Genomic DNA, 17,664 nt, shown 5'->3' on the forward strand with positions numbered 1-17,664 from the left:
AACTTTGGGAAGGGATGGTTGAGGGGTGAACAATGGTTTTGGTAAATAGTGGTTGTTTAACATTGGATTTCCTGGTCACGGTCGTAGTTGTGGTTCTGGTTGTGGTCTTAGCTTTGACAGTTGCTTGTGGTCGTGGTGGTTTTGTGGTCAGATGTTTGGGGGGTCATAGGTGACCTGTCCATGTTGCAGTTGTAGCTTTGACCATTAGAGGTGGTGGTGGGGTTAGGGGGTATGACTCCTCCCCAGGGTGGTGGTGGTGGTGTGGTTAGGGGGTATGACTCCTCCCCAGGGTGGTGGTGGGGTTAGGGGTGTGACTCCTCCCCAGGGTGGTGGTGGTGGTGGGGTTAGGGGGTGTGACTCCTCCCCAGGGTGGTGGTGGTGGTGTGGTTAGGGGGTGTGACTCCTCCCCAGGGTGGTGGTGGTGGTGTGGTTAGGGGGTGTGACTCCTCCCCAGGGTGGTGGTGGGGTTAGGGGGTGACTCCTCCCAGGGTGGTGGTGGTGGTGGGGTTAGGGGGTGTGACTCCTACCAAGGGTGGTGGTGGTGGTGTGGTTAGGGAGTATGACTCCTCCCCAGGGTGGTGGTGGTGGTGGGGTTAGGGGTGTGACTCCTCCCCAGGGTGGTGGTGGTGGTGGGGTTAGGGGGTGTGACTCCTCCCCAGGGTAGTGGTGGTGGTGGGGTTAGGGGGTATGACTCCTCCCCAGGGTGGTGGTGGTGGGGTTAGGGGGTGTGACCCCTCCCCAGGGTGGTGGTGGTGGTGTGGTTAGGGAGTATGACTCCTCCCCAGGGTGGTGGTGGTGGTGGTGGTGTGGTTAGGGGTGTGATTCCTCCCCAGGGTTCTGGTGGTGGTGGTGTGGTTAGGGGGTATGACTCCTCCCCAGGGTGGTGGTGGGGTTAGGGGTATGACTCCTCCCCAGGGTGGTGGTGGGGTTAGGGGGTATGACTCCTCCCCAGGGTGGTGGTGTGGTTAGGGGTATGACTCCTCCCCAGGGTGGTGGTGGTGGTGTGGTTAGGGGTGTGACTCCTCCCAGGGTGGTGGTGGTGTGGTTAGGGGGTGTGACTCCTCCCAGGGTGGTGGTGGTGGTGTGGTTAGGGGTGTGACTCCTCCCCAGGGTGGTGGTGTGGTAAGGGGGTATGACTCCTCCCCATGGTGGTGGTGGTGGTGTGGTTAGGGGGTGTGACTCCTCCCCAGGGTGGTGGTGGGGTTAGGGGTGTGACTCCTCCCAGGGTGGTGGTGGGGTTAGGGGGTATGACTCCTCCCCAGGGTGGTGGTGGGGTTAGGGGTATGACTCCTCCCCAGGGTGGTGGTGGTGGTGGTGTGGTTAGGGGGTGTGACTCCTCCCCAGGGTGGTGGTGGGGTTAGGGGTGTGACTCCTCCCCAGGGTGGTGGTGGGGTTAGGGGTATGACTCCTCCCCAGGGTGGTGGTGGTGGGGTTAGGGGGTATGACTCCTCCCCAGGGTGGTGGTGGTGTGGTTAGGGGGTATGACTCCTCCCCAGGGTGGTGGTGGTGTGGTTAGGGGTATGACTCCTCCCCAGGGTGGTGGTGGTGTGGTTAGGGGTATGACTCCTCCCCAGGGGGTGGGGGTAGGGGGTATGACTCCTCCCGGGGTGGTGGTGGGGTTAGGGGTGTGACTCCTCCCCAGGGTGGTGGTGTGGTTAGGGGGTATGACTCCTCCCCAGAGTGGTGGGGGTGGGGTTAGAGGGTATGACTCCTCCCCAGGGTGGTGGGGGTGGGGTTAGAGGTTATGACTCCTCCCAGGGTGGGGGTTAGGAGGTATGACTCCGTCCCAGGGGAACAGGGTTTCCAAACACACACAACCTGATATGCTTACGCTGTGTTGCCATGGACACAGGCCTTAGTCTTCTCATATGAGGGAACGTTGTGTGTGTGTGTGTGTTTTGATACACAGGAGAGAAAATAGAACAAAGTACAAAGTTGATATTACATTTTATTCTTCCTTTTTTTTTTTTTTGCATAATTATCATTGTTATACTGTTCATCACAGGTGGCTGGTGGGGAGGATTGGCTCATATTTATGGCAGGAACAGAATTAAGGGATTGGTAGCAAACACGTGGTTTCCATGTGGCTGATTCCATTCCAGACGTTATTATGCACCGTCCTCCCCCTCACCAGCCTCCTGTGCCGTCGATCATGTGTTAGTGTAGGAGTGTTTATACAGAGTACAAAACGTTAATAGAAACATGTCTAGGACTGTGTCCAAAACGGCAACCTAGTCCCTTTGTAGTGAACTTCTTGTATCCAGAGTCCTAGTGGCCCTGTTCAACCGTAGAGAACTTCTTGTATCCAGAGTCCTAGTGGCCCTGTTCAACCGTAGAGAACTACTTGAGTCCAGAGTCCTAGGGGCCCTGTCCAACCGTAGGGAACTACTTGAGTCCAGAGTCCTAGGGACCCTGTTCAACAGTAGGCATCAATACACATTGTGTTGCATCGATAAAACATTTAACAAATTGCACGTCATAAAAACACGAATGGTTCAAAAATAAATCACATAGACACCTTGAGACATGATTTAAAACATGTGTAGATAAGACACATTGGTAGAGAAATCATTGCATTTATTGGTTTGGCACAATAGCTGTCGGATGATGATGATGATGATGGCGATGACCTCTAATGCCTAATTTCACCTTCCGCTTCAATCTAATTTTTGCTCCCTTAAAAAAGTGTCCTGCGGACGCTGACATGTCAGTGGAAGTTACAGCATTTCGTTTGAGAGGAGGACAAGGGAAGGAGTATAATAGGCTTAACCCGTGACCCCTGACCTCTATGTGAACTTCTTGATGAAGCGTAGTTTGAAGTACGCAATCAACAGGAAGATTACGGTCATGATCGCCAGGGCAACGTGATTCTGCCACAGCCCCCACGTGGTGTAGTCGATCCCCTGGTTCTTCAGAAAGTCTTCCCCCGTGCATCTGGACACAGGAGAGAAAGGTTCCTACCTCAGAAACAAAACACCTCAATTATGGATTATTTAAATAGGCATAGTGAGATACTATCACTTACATCATACCAGGGGGCAAGGTGCCGTTGAGGGGAATGTCTCCACAGAACTGGAGACCTACAAACTCATTAATTTGGAGAGCTGTTAGTCCGTACCGAGGGATGCTGAGGTACTGGAACCAGGCTAGCCACTCAACAATACTGGGCAGGTTCACCAACAGGCCTGAGAAGATCTGATACGGGAGTGGAGGGAAAGAGGAGGGAAGGGAGCGAAGATGAGATTTTAGGAGAGGAGGGAAGGGAGCAAGAGGAGATTTTAGGAGAGGAGGGAAGGGAGCAAAGAGGAGATTTTAGGAGAGGAGGGAAGGGAGCAAAGAGGAGATTTTAGGAGGGGAGGGGAAGAGGAGGGGTGAGGAGAGGAGTGAGGAGGGGATGGGAAGATGAGGGGTAAGGAGAGGAGGAGGGAGAAAGGGAAGAGGAGGGGAAGGGGAGAGAAAGGGGAAGAGGAGGGGAAGGGGAGAAAGGGGGAAGAGGAGGGAAGGGGAGAAAGGGGGAAGGGGAGAGGAAGAGGAGGGGGAGGAGAAAGGTGATGAGGGAGAGGAGGAGGAAGAGGAGAGCAACATAATTTTTCATGTTTATAATCATCTTATATTAGTGTGTGTGTGTGTGTCTCAATTCAAAGGGGCTTCATTGGCATGGGAAAAACATGCTAACATTGCCAAAACAAACCATCAAATGATTTAGTCTCTCTCTGTCTCTCTCACCATCATGAAGACGAAGGCTATGGTCATGAAGATGTTGGCGATCGCCACAACACTCTGGTCAGCTGATATAGCCATGGTCATAGCAGTAGCTGTATAGGCTACCAGAGCTACGGTCAACATGAACAGGAAGAAGGCCTCCACTGTAGCTTTATACCCTGGAGAATATAGAAATGTCATACTAGATCAGAACAGAAATATACTAGATCAGACCATATTAATATTATGCTAGATCAGAACAGAGTAATATAATACCAGATCAGAACAGAGTAATATAATACCAGATCAGAACAGAAATATACTAAATCAGAACAGAGTAATAGAATACCAGATCAGAACAGAAATATACTAAATCAGAACAGAGTAATAGAATACCAGATCAGAACAGAAATATACCAGATCAGAACAGAGTAATAGAATACCAGATCAGAACAGAAATATACTAAATCAGAACAGAGTAATAGAATACCAGATCAGAACAGAGTAATAGAATACCAGATCAGAACAGAAATATACTAAATCAGAACAGAGTAATAGAATACCAGATCAGAACAGAGTAATATAATACCAGATCAGAACAGAAATATACTAAATCAGAACAGAGTAATAGAATACCAGATCAGAACAGAAATATACCAGATCAGAACAGAGTAATAGAATACCAGATCAGAACAGAAATATACCAGATCAGAACAGAGTGATATCAGACCATATACCTTGGCTCATTCATCCCCCCTCCTCTCCCCTGTAACTATCCCCCAGGTAGTTCTGTAAAGTCAACAGTCGTGGCCAAAAGTTTTGAGAATGACACAAATATTAATTTTCAAAGTCTGTTGTCTCAGTGTCTTTAGATATTTGTCAGATGTTACTATGGAATACTGAAGTATAATTACAAGCATTTCATAAGTGTCAAAGGCTTTTATAGACAATTACATGAAGTTGATGTGAAGAGTCAATATAATATAGCAGTGTTGACCCTTCCTTTTGAAGCTTCCAGTCTGTTATTCAAACTTGTCCTCGTCAACACTGACCTACGATTACGATTTATCCTACCAATGGGACAATAAGAACTGTAATATCTTATTTTTCACCGACATGGTTAATATAGAGCTGGAGGGATTTTCAATGCACCGGCAGAACAGAGAAGCTACATCTGGTAAGACGAGGGGTGGTTTTCATCTATATTATTCGTACCCTCAGACGAACCATCAAACAAGCAAAGCTTCAATACAGGATTAATATTGAATCCTACTACAGCGGCTCTGACGCTCGTCTGATGTGGCAGGGGTTAAAAACTATTACGGACAACAAAGGGAAACTCAGACGCGAGCTGCCCAGTGACGCGAGCCTACCAGTTGAGCTAAATGCCTTTTAAGCTCGCTTGAAGCAAGCAACACTGAAGCATGCATGAAAGCACCAGCTGTTCTGGATGACTGTGTGATAACGCTCTCGGTAGCCGATGTGAGCAAGACCTTTAAAACAGGTCAACATTCACAAAGCCGTGGGGTCAGACAGATTACCAGGATGTGTACTCAAAGCATGCGCTGACCAACTGGCAAGTGTGTTCACTGACATTTTCAATACCTACATGTTTCAATCAGACCACCATAGTCCCTGTGCCCAGGAAAGCGAAGGTAACCTGCCTAAATGATTAACGCCCCGTAGCACTCACTTTGGTAGCCATGAAGTGCTTTGAAAGGCTGATCATGACTCACATCAACACCATCCTCACAGATAACCTAGATCCACTCCAATTCGCATACTGTCCCAATAGATCCACAGATGACGCAATCTCAAATCGCACTCCACACTGCCCTTTCCCACCTGGACAAAAGGAACACCTGTGTGAGAATGCTGTTCATTGACTAGTGCCCACGAAGCTCATCCCTAAGCTAAGGATCCTGGGACTAAACACCTCACTCTGCACCTGGATCCTGAACTTCCTGACAGGCCGCCCCCAGGTGGTAAGGGTAGGCAACATCATGTCTGACACGCTGATCCTCAACGCTGGGGCCACTCAGAGCTGTGTGCTTAGTACCCTCCTGTACTCCCTGTTCACCTACGACTGTGTGGCCAAACATGACTCCAATACCATCATTAAGCTTGCTTAAGACACAAGACTGGTAGGCCTGATCATCGACAATGATAAGACAGCCTATAGGAAGGAGGTCAGAGAACTGGCAGTGTGGTGCCAGGACAACAACCTCTCCCTTAATGTGAGCAAGACAAAGGAGCTGTTCGTGGACTACAGGAAAAGGCGGGCGTTAGGGTTCACTGTGTCTACGTGGGTGTAGGGTCTACCCACCGATCAAGGGTTAGGGTTCACTGTGTCTACGTGGGTGTAGGGTCTACCCACCGATCAAGGGTTAGGGTTCACTGTGTCTACGTGGGTGTAGGGTCTACCCACCGATCAAGGGTTAGGGTTCACTGTGTCTACGTGGGTGTAGGGTCTACCCACCGATCAAGGGTTAGGGTTCACTGTGTCTACGTGGGTGTAGGGTCTACCCACCGATCAAGGGTTAGGGTTCACTGTGTCTACGTGGGTGTAGGGTCTACCCACCGATCATGAAGTAAGCCACACAGCTGAAGAAGATGGCAGGGAGCGTCCTTAAGGTGATGATGTCACTGAGTATCTTACACAGGAAGTAGACTGATACTCTGTAGTAACCGCTGATGTACTCATGACTGGGGAGAGAGAGAGAGAGAGAGAGAGCGAGAGCGACAGCGACAGAGAGAGAGAGAGATAAACAGAGAGACAGAGAAAGAGAGAGATGGCAGAGGGAGAAAGAGAGAGATGGAGAAGAGAGAGAGAGAGATGGGAGAGAGGTTAGACTGATACTCTGTAGTAACCACTAATGTACTCATGACAGGAGATGGGGGAGAATGAGAGAGAGAGAGGGTGTGTGCGCATGTGTGCATGTCTGTATAGTATGTGTCCAGTATATGTGTACATAGTGTGTACATAGTGTGTGTAGTATGTCTATAGTGTGTGTGTACAGTATGTGTGTATAATGTGTGTACAGTATGTGTGTACAGTGTATGTGTATAGTATGTAGTATGTGTAGTATGTGTATAATGTGTGTAGTATGTGTATAATGTGTATAGTATGTGTGTATAGTATGTGTGTATAGTATGTGTATATAATATGTGTGTATAATATGTGTGTACAGTGTATGTGTATAGTGTGTGTGTATAATATATGTGTATAGTATGTGTGTAGTATGTGTATAATGTGTATAGTATGTGTGTATAATATGTGTGTACAATATGTGTGTACAGAATGTGTGTACAGTGTGTGTATAGTATGTGTGTATAATATGTGTGTACAGTGTATGTGTATAGTATGTGTGTAGTATGTGTATAATGTGTATAGTGTATGTGTATAGTATGTGTGTAATGTGTACAGTATGTGTGTACAGTATGTGTGTACAATGTGTGTATAATATGTGTGTACAGTATGTGTGCACAGTGTATGTGTATAGTATGTGTATAATGTGTATAGTGTATAATGTGTATAGTATGTGTGTATAATGTGTGTACAGTATGTGTGTGTACAGTATGTGTGTGTACAGTGTGTGTGTGTACAGTGTGTGTGTGTACAGTATGTGTGTACAGTGTATGTGTATAATGTGTATAGTATGTGTGTATAATGTGTGTACAGTATGTATAATGTGTATAGTATGTGTATAGTATGTGTATAGTATGTGTGTATAATATGTGTGTACAGTATGTGTGTATAGTATGTGTATAATATGTGTGTGTACAGTATGTGTGTATAATGTGTGTGTACAGTATGTGTACAGTATGTGTGTATAATGTGTGTACAGTATGTGTGTATAATGTGTGTACAGTATGTGTGTATAATGTGTGTACAGTATTTGTGTATAATATGTGTGTACAGTATGTGTGTACAGTATGTGTGTATAATATGTGTGTACAGTATGTGTGTACAGTATGTGTGTATAATATGTGTACAGTATGTGTGTACAGTATGTGTGTATAATGTGTGTACAGTATGTGTGTGTACAGTATGTGTGTATAATGTGTGTACAGTATGTGTGTACAGTATGTGTGTATAATATGTGTGTACAGTATGTGTGTGTACAGTATGTGTGTATAATGTGTATAATATGTGTGTACAGTATGTGTGTGTACAGTATGTGTGTATAATGTGTATAATATGTGTGTGTACAGTATGTGTGTATAATATGTGTGTGTACAGTATGTGTGTACAGTATGTGTGTACAGTATGTGTGTACAGTATGTGTGTATAATGTGTGTACAGTATGTGTATAATGTGTACAGTATGTGTGTACAGTATGTGTGTGTACAGTATGTGTGTATAATATGTGTGTACAGTATGTGTGTACAGTTTGTGTGTATAATATGTGTGTACAATATGTGTGTACAGTATGTGTGTATAATGTGTGTACAGTATGTGTGTATAATGTGTGTACAGTTTGTGTGTATAATATGTGTGTATAATATGTGTGTACAGTATGTGTGTATAATGTGTGTACAGTATGTGTGTATAATGTGTGTACAGTATGTGTGTATAATGTGTGTACAGTATGTGTGTATAATATGTGTACAGTATGTGTGTATAATATGTGTACAGTATGTGTGTACAGTTTGTGTATAATGTGTGTACAGTTTGTGTGTATAATATGTGTGTACAATATGTGTGTACAATGTGTGTACAGTGTGTGTATAATGTGTGTACAGTATGTGTGTACAGTATGTGTGTATAATGTGTACAGTATGTGTGTATAATGTGTGTGTACAGTATGTGTGTATAATGTGTGTGTACAGTATGTGTGTATAATGTGTGTGTACACTATGTGTGTATAATGTGTGTGTACAGTTTGTGTGTATAATGTGTGTGTACAGTATGTGTGTATAATGTGTGTGTGCAGTATGTGTGTACAATGTGTGTGTGCAGTATGTGTGTACAATGTGTGTGTACAGTATGTGTGTACAATGTGTGTGTACAGTATGTGTGTACAGTATGTGTGTACAGTATGTGTACAGTATGTGTGTACAGTATGTGTATAATGTGTACAGTATGTGTGTACAGTATGTGTGTGTACAGTATGTGTGTATAATATGTGTGTACAGTATGTGTGTACAGTTTGTGTGTATAATGTGTGTACAGTATGTGTGTACAGTATGTGTGTACAATATGTGTGTACAGTATGTGTGTACAGTATGTGTGTATAATGTGTGTACAGTATGTGTGTATAATGTGTGTACAGTATGTGTGTATAATGTGTGTACAGTATGTGTGTATAATGTGTGTACAGTATGTGTGTATAATGTGTGTACAGTATGTGTGTATAATATGTGTACAGTATGTGTGTACAGTGTGTGTACAATATGTGTGTACAGTATGTGTGTATAATGTGTGTACAGTATGTGTGTATAATGTGTGTACAGTATGTGTGTACAATGTGTGTACAGTTTGTGTGTACAGTTTGTGTATAATGTGTGTATAATGTGTGTACAGTATGTGTGTATAATGTGTGTACAGTATGTGTGTATAATGTGTGTACAGTATGTGTGTATAATGTGTGTACAGTATGTGTGTACAATGTGTGTACAGTTTGTGTGTACAATGTGTGTACAGTTTGTGTGTACAATGTGTGTACAGTTTGTGTGTACAATGTGTGTACAGTTTGTGTGTACAATGTGTGTATAATGTGTGTACAGTATGTGTGTACAATGTGTGTACAGTGTGTGTATAATGTGTGTACAGCATGTGTGTACAATGTGTGTACAGTGTGTGTATAATGTGTGTACAGTATGTGTGTACAGTATGTGTGTACAGTATGTGTATAATATGTGTGTACAGTATGTGTGTATAATATGTGTGTACAGTATGTGTGTATAATGTGTGTACAGTATGTGTGTATAATATGTGTACAGTATGTGTGTATAATGTGTGTACAGTATGTGTGTATAATGTGTGTACAGTATGTGTGTACAATGTGTGTACAGTTTGTGTGTACAATGTGTGTACAGTATGTGTGTACAATGTGTGTACAGTGTGTGTATAATGTGTGTACAGCATGTGTGTACAAATGTGTGTACAGTGTGTGTATAATGTGTGTACAGTATGTGTGTACAGTATGTGTGTACAGTATGTGTATAATATGTGTGTACAGTATGTGTGTATAATATGTGTGTACAGTATGTGTATAATATGTGTGTACAGTATGTGTGTATAATATGTGTGTACAGTATGTGTGTATAATGTGTGTACAGTATGTGTGTATAATGTGTGTACAGTATGTGTGTATAATATGTGTACAGTATGTGTGTACAGTGTGTGTACAATATGTGTGTACAGTATGTGTGTATAATGTGTGTACAGTATGTGTGTATAATGTGTGTACAGTATGTGTACAATGTGTGTACAGTTTGTGTGTACAGTTTGTGTATAATGTGTGTATAATGTGTGTACAGTATGTGTGTATAATGTGTGTACAGTATGTGTGTATAATGTGTGTACAGTATGTGTGTATAATGTGTGTACAGTATGTGTGTACAATGTGTGTACAGTTTGTGTGTACAATGTGTGTACAGTTTGTGTGTACAATGTGTGTACAGTTTGTGTGTACAATGTGTGTACAGTTTGTGTGTACAATGTGTGTATAATGTGTGTACAGTATGTGTGTACAATGTGTGTACAGTGTGTGTATAATGTGTGTACAGCATGTGTGTACAATGTGTGTACAGTGTGTGTATAATGTGTGTACAGTATGTGTGTACAGTATGTGTGTACAGTATGTGTATAATATGTGTGTACAGTATGTGTGTATAATATGTGTGTACAGTATGTGTGTATAATATGTGTACAGTATGTGTGTATAATATGTGTACAGTATGTGTGTATAATGTGTGTACAGTATGTGTGTACAATGTGTGTACAGTTTGTGTGTACAATGTGTGTACAGTTTGTGTGTACAATGTGTGTACAGTTTGTGTGTACAATGTGTGTATAATGTGTGTACAGTATGTGTGTACAATGTGTGTACAGTGTGTGTATAATGTGTGTACAGCATGTGTGTACAATGTGTGTACAGTGTGTGTATAATGTGTGTACAGTATGTGTGTACAGTATGTGTGTACAGTATGTGTATAATGTGTGTACAGTATGTGTGTATAATATGTGTGTACAGTATGTGTGTATAATATGTGTGTACAGTATGTGTGTATAATATGTGTGTACAGTATGTGTGTATAATGTGTGTACAGTATGTGTGTATAATGTGTGTACAGTATGTGTGTATAATGTGTGTACAGTATGTGTGTATAATGTGTGTACAGTATGTGTGTATAATATGTGTACAGTATGTGTGTATGTGTGTACAGTATGTGTGTATAGTGTGTACAGTATGTTTGTATAATATGTGTACAGTATGTGTGTACAGTATGTGTGTATAATGTGTGTACAGTATGTGTGTACAGTATGTGTGTATAATATGTGTGTACAGTATGTGTGTATAATGTGTGCACAGTATGTGTGTATAATGTGTGTACAGTATGTGTGTACAATATGTGTGTATAATATGTGTGTACAGTATGTGTGTACAATGTGTGTACAGTATGTGTGTATAATATGTGTGTACAATATGTGTGTACAGTATGTGTGTACAATATGTGTGTACAGTATGTGTGTACAATATGTGTGTACAGTATGTGTGTACAATGTGTGTACAGTATGTGTGTACAATGTGTGTACAGTATGTGTGTACAATGTGTGTACAGTATGTGTGTATAATGTGTATAGTGTGTGTATAGTGTATAATGTGTGTACAGTATGTGTGTACAGTATGTGTGTATAGTGTGTACAGTATGTGTGTATAATGTGTGTACAGTATGTGTGTATAATGTGTACAGTATGTGTGTACAATATGTGTGTATAATGTGTGTACAGTGTGTGTATAATGTGTGTACAGTGTGTGTATAATGTGTGTACAGTGTGTGTATAATGTGTGTACAGTGTGTGTATAATGTGTGTACAGTGTGTGTATAATGTGTGTACAGTATGTGTGTATAATGTGTGTGTACAGTATGTGTGTATAATGTGTGTACAGTATGTGTGTGTACAGTATGTGTGTATAATGTGTGTACAGTATGTGTGTATAATGTGTACAGTTTGTGTGTATAATGTGTGTACAGTGTGTGTATAATGTGTGTACAGTATGTGTATAATGTGTGTACAGTATGTGTATAATGTGTATAGTGTGTGTATAGTGTATAATGTGTGTACAGTATGTGTGTACAATGTGTGTACAGTATGTGTGTATAATGTGTGTACAGTATGTGTGTATAATGTGTATAGTGTGTGTATAGTGTATAATGTGTGTACAGTATGTGTGTACAGTATGTGTGTATAATGTGTGTACAGTATGTGTGTATAATGTGTGTACAGTATGTGTGTGTACAGTGTGTGTATAATGTGTACAGTATGTGTGTATAATATGTGTGTATAATGTGTGTACAGTGTGTGTATAATGTGTGTACAGTGTGTGTATAATGTGTGTACAGTATGTGTATAATGTGTGTATAGTATGTGTGTATAATGTGTGTGTGTACAGTATGTGTGTGTACAGTATGTGTTTATAATATGTGTGTACAGTATGTGTGTATAATGTGTACAGTATGTGTGTATAATATGTGTGTATAATGTGTGTACAGTGTGTGTATAATGTGTGTACAGTGTGTGTATAATGTGTACAGTTTGTGTGTACAGTGTGTGTACAGTAAGCACGTACAGTATGTGTGTATTATGTGTACAGTATGTGTGTATAATGTGTGTGTACAGTATGTGTGTATAATGTGTACAGTATGTGTGTATAATGTGTGTACAGTGTGTGTATAATGTGTGTAGTGTGTGTATAATATGTGTACAGTATGTGTATAATGTGTGTACAGTATGTGTGTACAGTATGTGTGTACAGTATGTGTGTACAGTATGTGTGTATAATATGTGTGTGTACAGTATGTGTGTATAATATGTGCGTACAGTATGTGTGTATAATATGTGTATAATGTGTGTACAGTATGTGTGTATAATGTGTGTACAGTATGTGTGTACAGTATGTGTGTACAGTATGTGTGTACAGTATGTGTACAGTATGTGTGTACAGTATGTGTGTATAATATGTGTGTACAGTATGTGTGTATAATGTGTGTGTACAGTATGTGTGTATAATATGTGTGTATAATATGTGTACAGTTTGTGTGTATAATGTGTGTACAGTATGTGTGTACAGTATGTGTGTATAATATGTGTACAGTATGTGTGTATAATATGTGTGTACAGTTTGTGTGTATAATATGTGTGTACAGTATGTGTGTATAATATGTGTGTACAGTATGTGTATATAATATGTGTGTACAGTATGTGTATAATATGTGTGTACAGTATGTGTATAATATGTGTGTACAGTGTGCACACTACCGTTCCAAAGTTTGGGGTCACTTATAAATGTCATTGAAAGAAAAGCACCCTTTGTCAATTAAAATAACATCAAATTGATCAGAAATACAGTGTAGACATTGTTAATGTTGTAAATGACTATTGTAGTTGGAAATGGCTGATTTTTAATGGAAAATCTACTTGGGCGTACAGAGGCCCATTATCAGCAACCATCACACCTGTGTTCCAATGGCACGTTGTGTCAGCTAATCCAAGATTATCATTTTAAAAGGATAATTGATCATTAGAAAACCCTTTTACAATTATGTCTGATTAAAGAAGCAATAAAACTGGCCTTCTTTAGACTAGTTGTGTATCTGGAGCATCAGCATTTGTGGGTTCGATTACAGGCTCAAAATGGCCAGAATCAAATAACTTTCTTCTGAAACTCGTCAGTCTATTCTTGTTCTGACAAATGAAGGCTATTCCATGTGATAAATTGCCAAGAAACTGAAGACCTTGTACAACGCTGTGTACTACTCCCTTCACGGAACAGCGTAAACTGGTACTAACCAGAATATAAAGAGGAGTGGGAGGCCCCGGTCAACAACTGATCAAGAAGACAAGTACATTAGTGTCTTGTTTGAGAAACAGACACCTTACAAGTCCTATACTGGCAGCTTCATTAAATAGTACCCGCAAAAAAAAACAGTCTCAACGTCAACAATGAAGAGGCAACTCTGGGACGCTGGCCTTCTAGGCAGAGTTGCTAAGAAAAAGCCATCTCTCAGACTGACTCTGTATGGTTAAGGTAAGCATTCATGTTTGGGATAGGCTTAAAACAAAAGTCTCAAAATATAGCTGGATTCACTGGACCCCACCCTCAAACTACTTCCTGCAGTGTTTCCCTAGTGGAAACCTGTTTCAAGGTAACAGATCTGTGTTCCCCAGTGGAAACCTGTTTCAAGGTAACAGATCTGTGTTCCCCAGTGGAAACCTGTTTAAAGGTAACAGATATGTGTTCTCCTAGTAGAAACCTGTTTAAAGGTAACAGATCTCAGTGTTCCCCAGTGGAAACCTGTTTAAAGGTAACAGATATGTGTTCCCCTAGTGTCTGGTTACCACGTCATCTCAGACATGGATGGATGTCAAATACTGACTTGTATCATGGGTGACCTGGCTGTGTGTCTGTGTGTGTATGTGACTCACATGAACAGTTTTCTCTCGGTGATGAAGAGCTCAGCAGAAGACAGGGAACTGAAACACTGATTGGTGGTGATGAAGAATAGAGCACCCATCCTGGTAGAGACGACAACACACACACACACACACACGCACGCACACACACACGTTCAACACACATACGCACACACACACACTTTAAAACACATGTATTAAACACACACATCGTGGAACACATACAACTTAATTAATTTCCTGTACAGGGCTGTCGTGGTGACGTTATTACCGTCTCACTGGCAGTCATGACTCATGACCGTTGTCAAATTCTACATGACTTGAGTCACAGTAATCTCCTTTAAAATAAATGATTGTGCCGTTATACAATACATAGCCTACCGAATGTATTTGATTTCGAATAGCTTAATTATAGTGAATTTATCCTAATGAATAAGTTGGACATATTACCTTTTGCTACTGTGAGTATCCATCCCCTCCCCTCTCTCCTTCATTCCTTTCTCCAGCGCGCAAAGAGAGGGGCTGTAAACACTTGAATTAAATAAGGTTTCGTTTTGAAAATATGTTTACTATCGATGTTCCCAAATCAATTTCACTTGGTTTCGCAAATGAGGCTCTGGGTAGCTGCAGGAACAGGGGTTGGAGAGCCCATGGCATACAGAATATCACTTGTTGCGCAGCGAAATGACCGGAGTAGCCTACCTGACATCAGTGGGGAAAATAATGTGGTCTCCATTCCTGTTCATACTGATGACGGGTCTTTGTCTTGCCTCTCTGTTCCTGCCCATGTGATAAAGGACATTCTAAATCTAAAACTAATTTGACACATTAGTAAATACAATTTTAAAATTGAGAATAGTTCGATGGGTGAAAATATGATCACTTGATGAGAGAATAGCGTGTGCAGCCTGAGAACATGTAACGGAGGGAGAGCAAGCTTCGTTTTTGCGACGCTCGGATCATCAATATCCTAAAGTCACATCATGCGTTTTGATTTCTAAGGCATTTGTGGTTTGTGTCTAAGGTTTGTGTCCTTCACAAAATAAAGTTGACAAATAACTCTAAATCTAGCATATAGGATCTGTTTCAAATCATCACTTTTACGCTCAACATAGTCACTTCATATGCGCTCCGGTATGGGAAAAATATCCTTTCAAATTGTATTCTTCATACTATAAAATCCTATAATATAAAATAATGACACGGGACTTAAGCATATCTTGTCTGCTAAATGAACCTAGAGCTTAGCCAGATAACACACAGTATCTAGTCTGCTAAATGAACAAGCCTACCACCTATTTCATAGCCAGATAACACACAGTATCTAGTCTGCTAAATGAACAAGCCTACAGTCTATATCATAGCCAGATAACACACAGTATCTAGTCTGCTAAATGAACAAGCCTACAGTCTATAGTATAGCTAGATAACATACAGTATCTAGTCTGATAAATGAACAAGCCTACCACCTATAGTCAGATAACATACAGTATCTAGTCTGCTAAATGAACAAGCCTACAGTCTATAGTATAGCTAGATAACATACAGTATCTAGTCTGCTAAATGAACAAGCCTACCACCTATATCATAGCCAGATAACACACAGTATCTAGTCTGATAAATTAACAAGCCTACAGTCTATAGCCAGATAACATACAGTATCTAGTCTGATAAATGAACAATCCTACCACCTATAGCCAGATAACATACAGTATCTAGTCTGCTAAATGAACAATCCTACCACCTATAGCCAGATAACATACAGTATCTAGTCTGATAAATGAACAAGCCAACAGTCTATATAGCATAGAGCATAGCCAGATAACAAACAGTATCTAGTATCTATAGAACAGCCAGATAACAAACAGTATCTAGTATCTATAGAACAGACAGATAACAAACAGTATCTAGTATCTATAGAACAGACAGATAAGACAGTATCTAGTATCTATAGAACAGACAGATAACAGACAGTATCTAGTATCTATAGAACAGACAGTATCTAGTATCTATAGAACAGACAGTATCTAGTATCTATAGAACAGACAGTATCTAGTATCTATAGAACAGACAGTATCTAGTATCTATAGAACAGACAGTATCTAGTATCTATAGAACAGACAGATAACAGACAGTATCTAGTATCTATAGAACAGACAGATAACAGACAGTATCTAGTATCTATAGAACAGACAGTATCTAGTATCTATAGAACAGACAGATAACAGACAGTATCTAGTATCTATAGAACAGACAGATAACAGACAGTATCTAGTATCTATAGAACAGACAGTATCTAGTATCTATAGAACAGACAGATAACAGACAGTATCTAGTATCTATAGAACAGACAGTATCTAGTATCTATAGAACAGACAGATAACAGACAGTATCTAGTATCTATAGAACAGACAGTATCTAGTATCTATAGAACAGACAGATAACAGACAGTATCTAGTATCTATAGAACAGACAGATAACAGACAGTATCTAGTATCTATAGAACAGACAGTATCTAGTATCTATAGAACAGACAGATAACAGACAGTATCTAGTATCTATAGAACAGACAGATAACAGACAGTATCTAGTATCTATAGAACAGACAGTATCTAGTATCTATAGAACAGACAGTATCTAGTATCTATAGAACAGACAGATAACAGACAGTATCTAGTATCTATAGAACAGACAGATAACAGACAGTATCTAGTATCTATAGAACAGACAGTATCTAGTATCTATAGAACAGACAGTTAACAGACAGTATCTAGTATCTATAGAACAGACAGATAACAGACAGTATCTAGTATCTATAGAACAGACAGATAACAGACAGTATCTAGTATCTATAGAACAGACAGATAACAGACAGTATCTAGTATCTATAGAACAGACAGATAACAGACAGTATCTAGTATCTATAGAACAGACATATAACAGACAGTATCTAGTATCTATAGAACAGACAGATAACAGACAGTATCTAGTATCTATAGAACAGACAGATAACAGACAGTATCTAGTATCTATAGAACAGACAGATAACAGACAGTATCTAGTATCTATAGAACAGACAGATAACAGACAGTATCTAGTATCTATAGAACAGACAGATAACATACAGTATCTAGTATCTATAGAACAGACAGATTACAGACAGTATCTAGTATCTATAGAACAGACAGATAACAGACAGTATCTAGTATCTATAGAACAGACATATAACAGACAGTATCTAGTATCTATAGAACAGACAGATAACAGACAGTATCTAGTATCTATAGAACAGACATATAACAGACAGTATCTAGTAT

The 17,664-nt window shown here is 40.7% G+C and overlaps 1 protein-coding gene across 2 annotated transcripts in view; it reads right to left on the reverse strand.

Annotated features, from left to right (window-relative positions):
• Positions 1-1,946: 1,946 nt before the first annotated feature.
• The window catches only part of LOC112237033 (broad substrate specificity ATP-binding cassette transporter ABCG2-like), a 36,942-nt gene continuing 21,224 nt past the window's right edge, over positions 1,947-17,664 (reverse strand). For both annotated transcript variants that reach the window (XM_042328025.1, XM_042328026.1), the window contains 5 exons: positions 14,360-14,449; positions 6,284-6,408; positions 3,727-3,881; positions 3,026-3,195; positions 1,947-2,934 (listed from right to left, as the gene is read on the reverse strand). In XM_042328025.1, coding sequence (XP_042183959.1) covers positions 2,787-2,934; positions 3,026-3,195; positions 3,727-3,881; positions 6,284-6,408; positions 14,360-14,449 — 688 coding nt within the window. In that variant the 3' untranslated portion in view covers positions 1,947-2,786. The remainder of the gene's footprint in view (positions 2,935-3,025; positions 3,196-3,726; positions 3,882-6,283; positions 6,409-14,359; positions 14,450-17,664) is intronic.

Source organism: Oncorhynchus tshawytscha, linkage group LG10 (assembly GCF_018296145.1).
Source record: "Oncorhynchus tshawytscha isolate Ot180627B linkage group LG10, Otsh_v2.0, whole genome shotgun sequence".
NCBI lineage: Eukaryota > Metazoa > Chordata > Actinopteri > Salmoniformes > Salmonidae > Oncorhynchus > Oncorhynchus tshawytscha.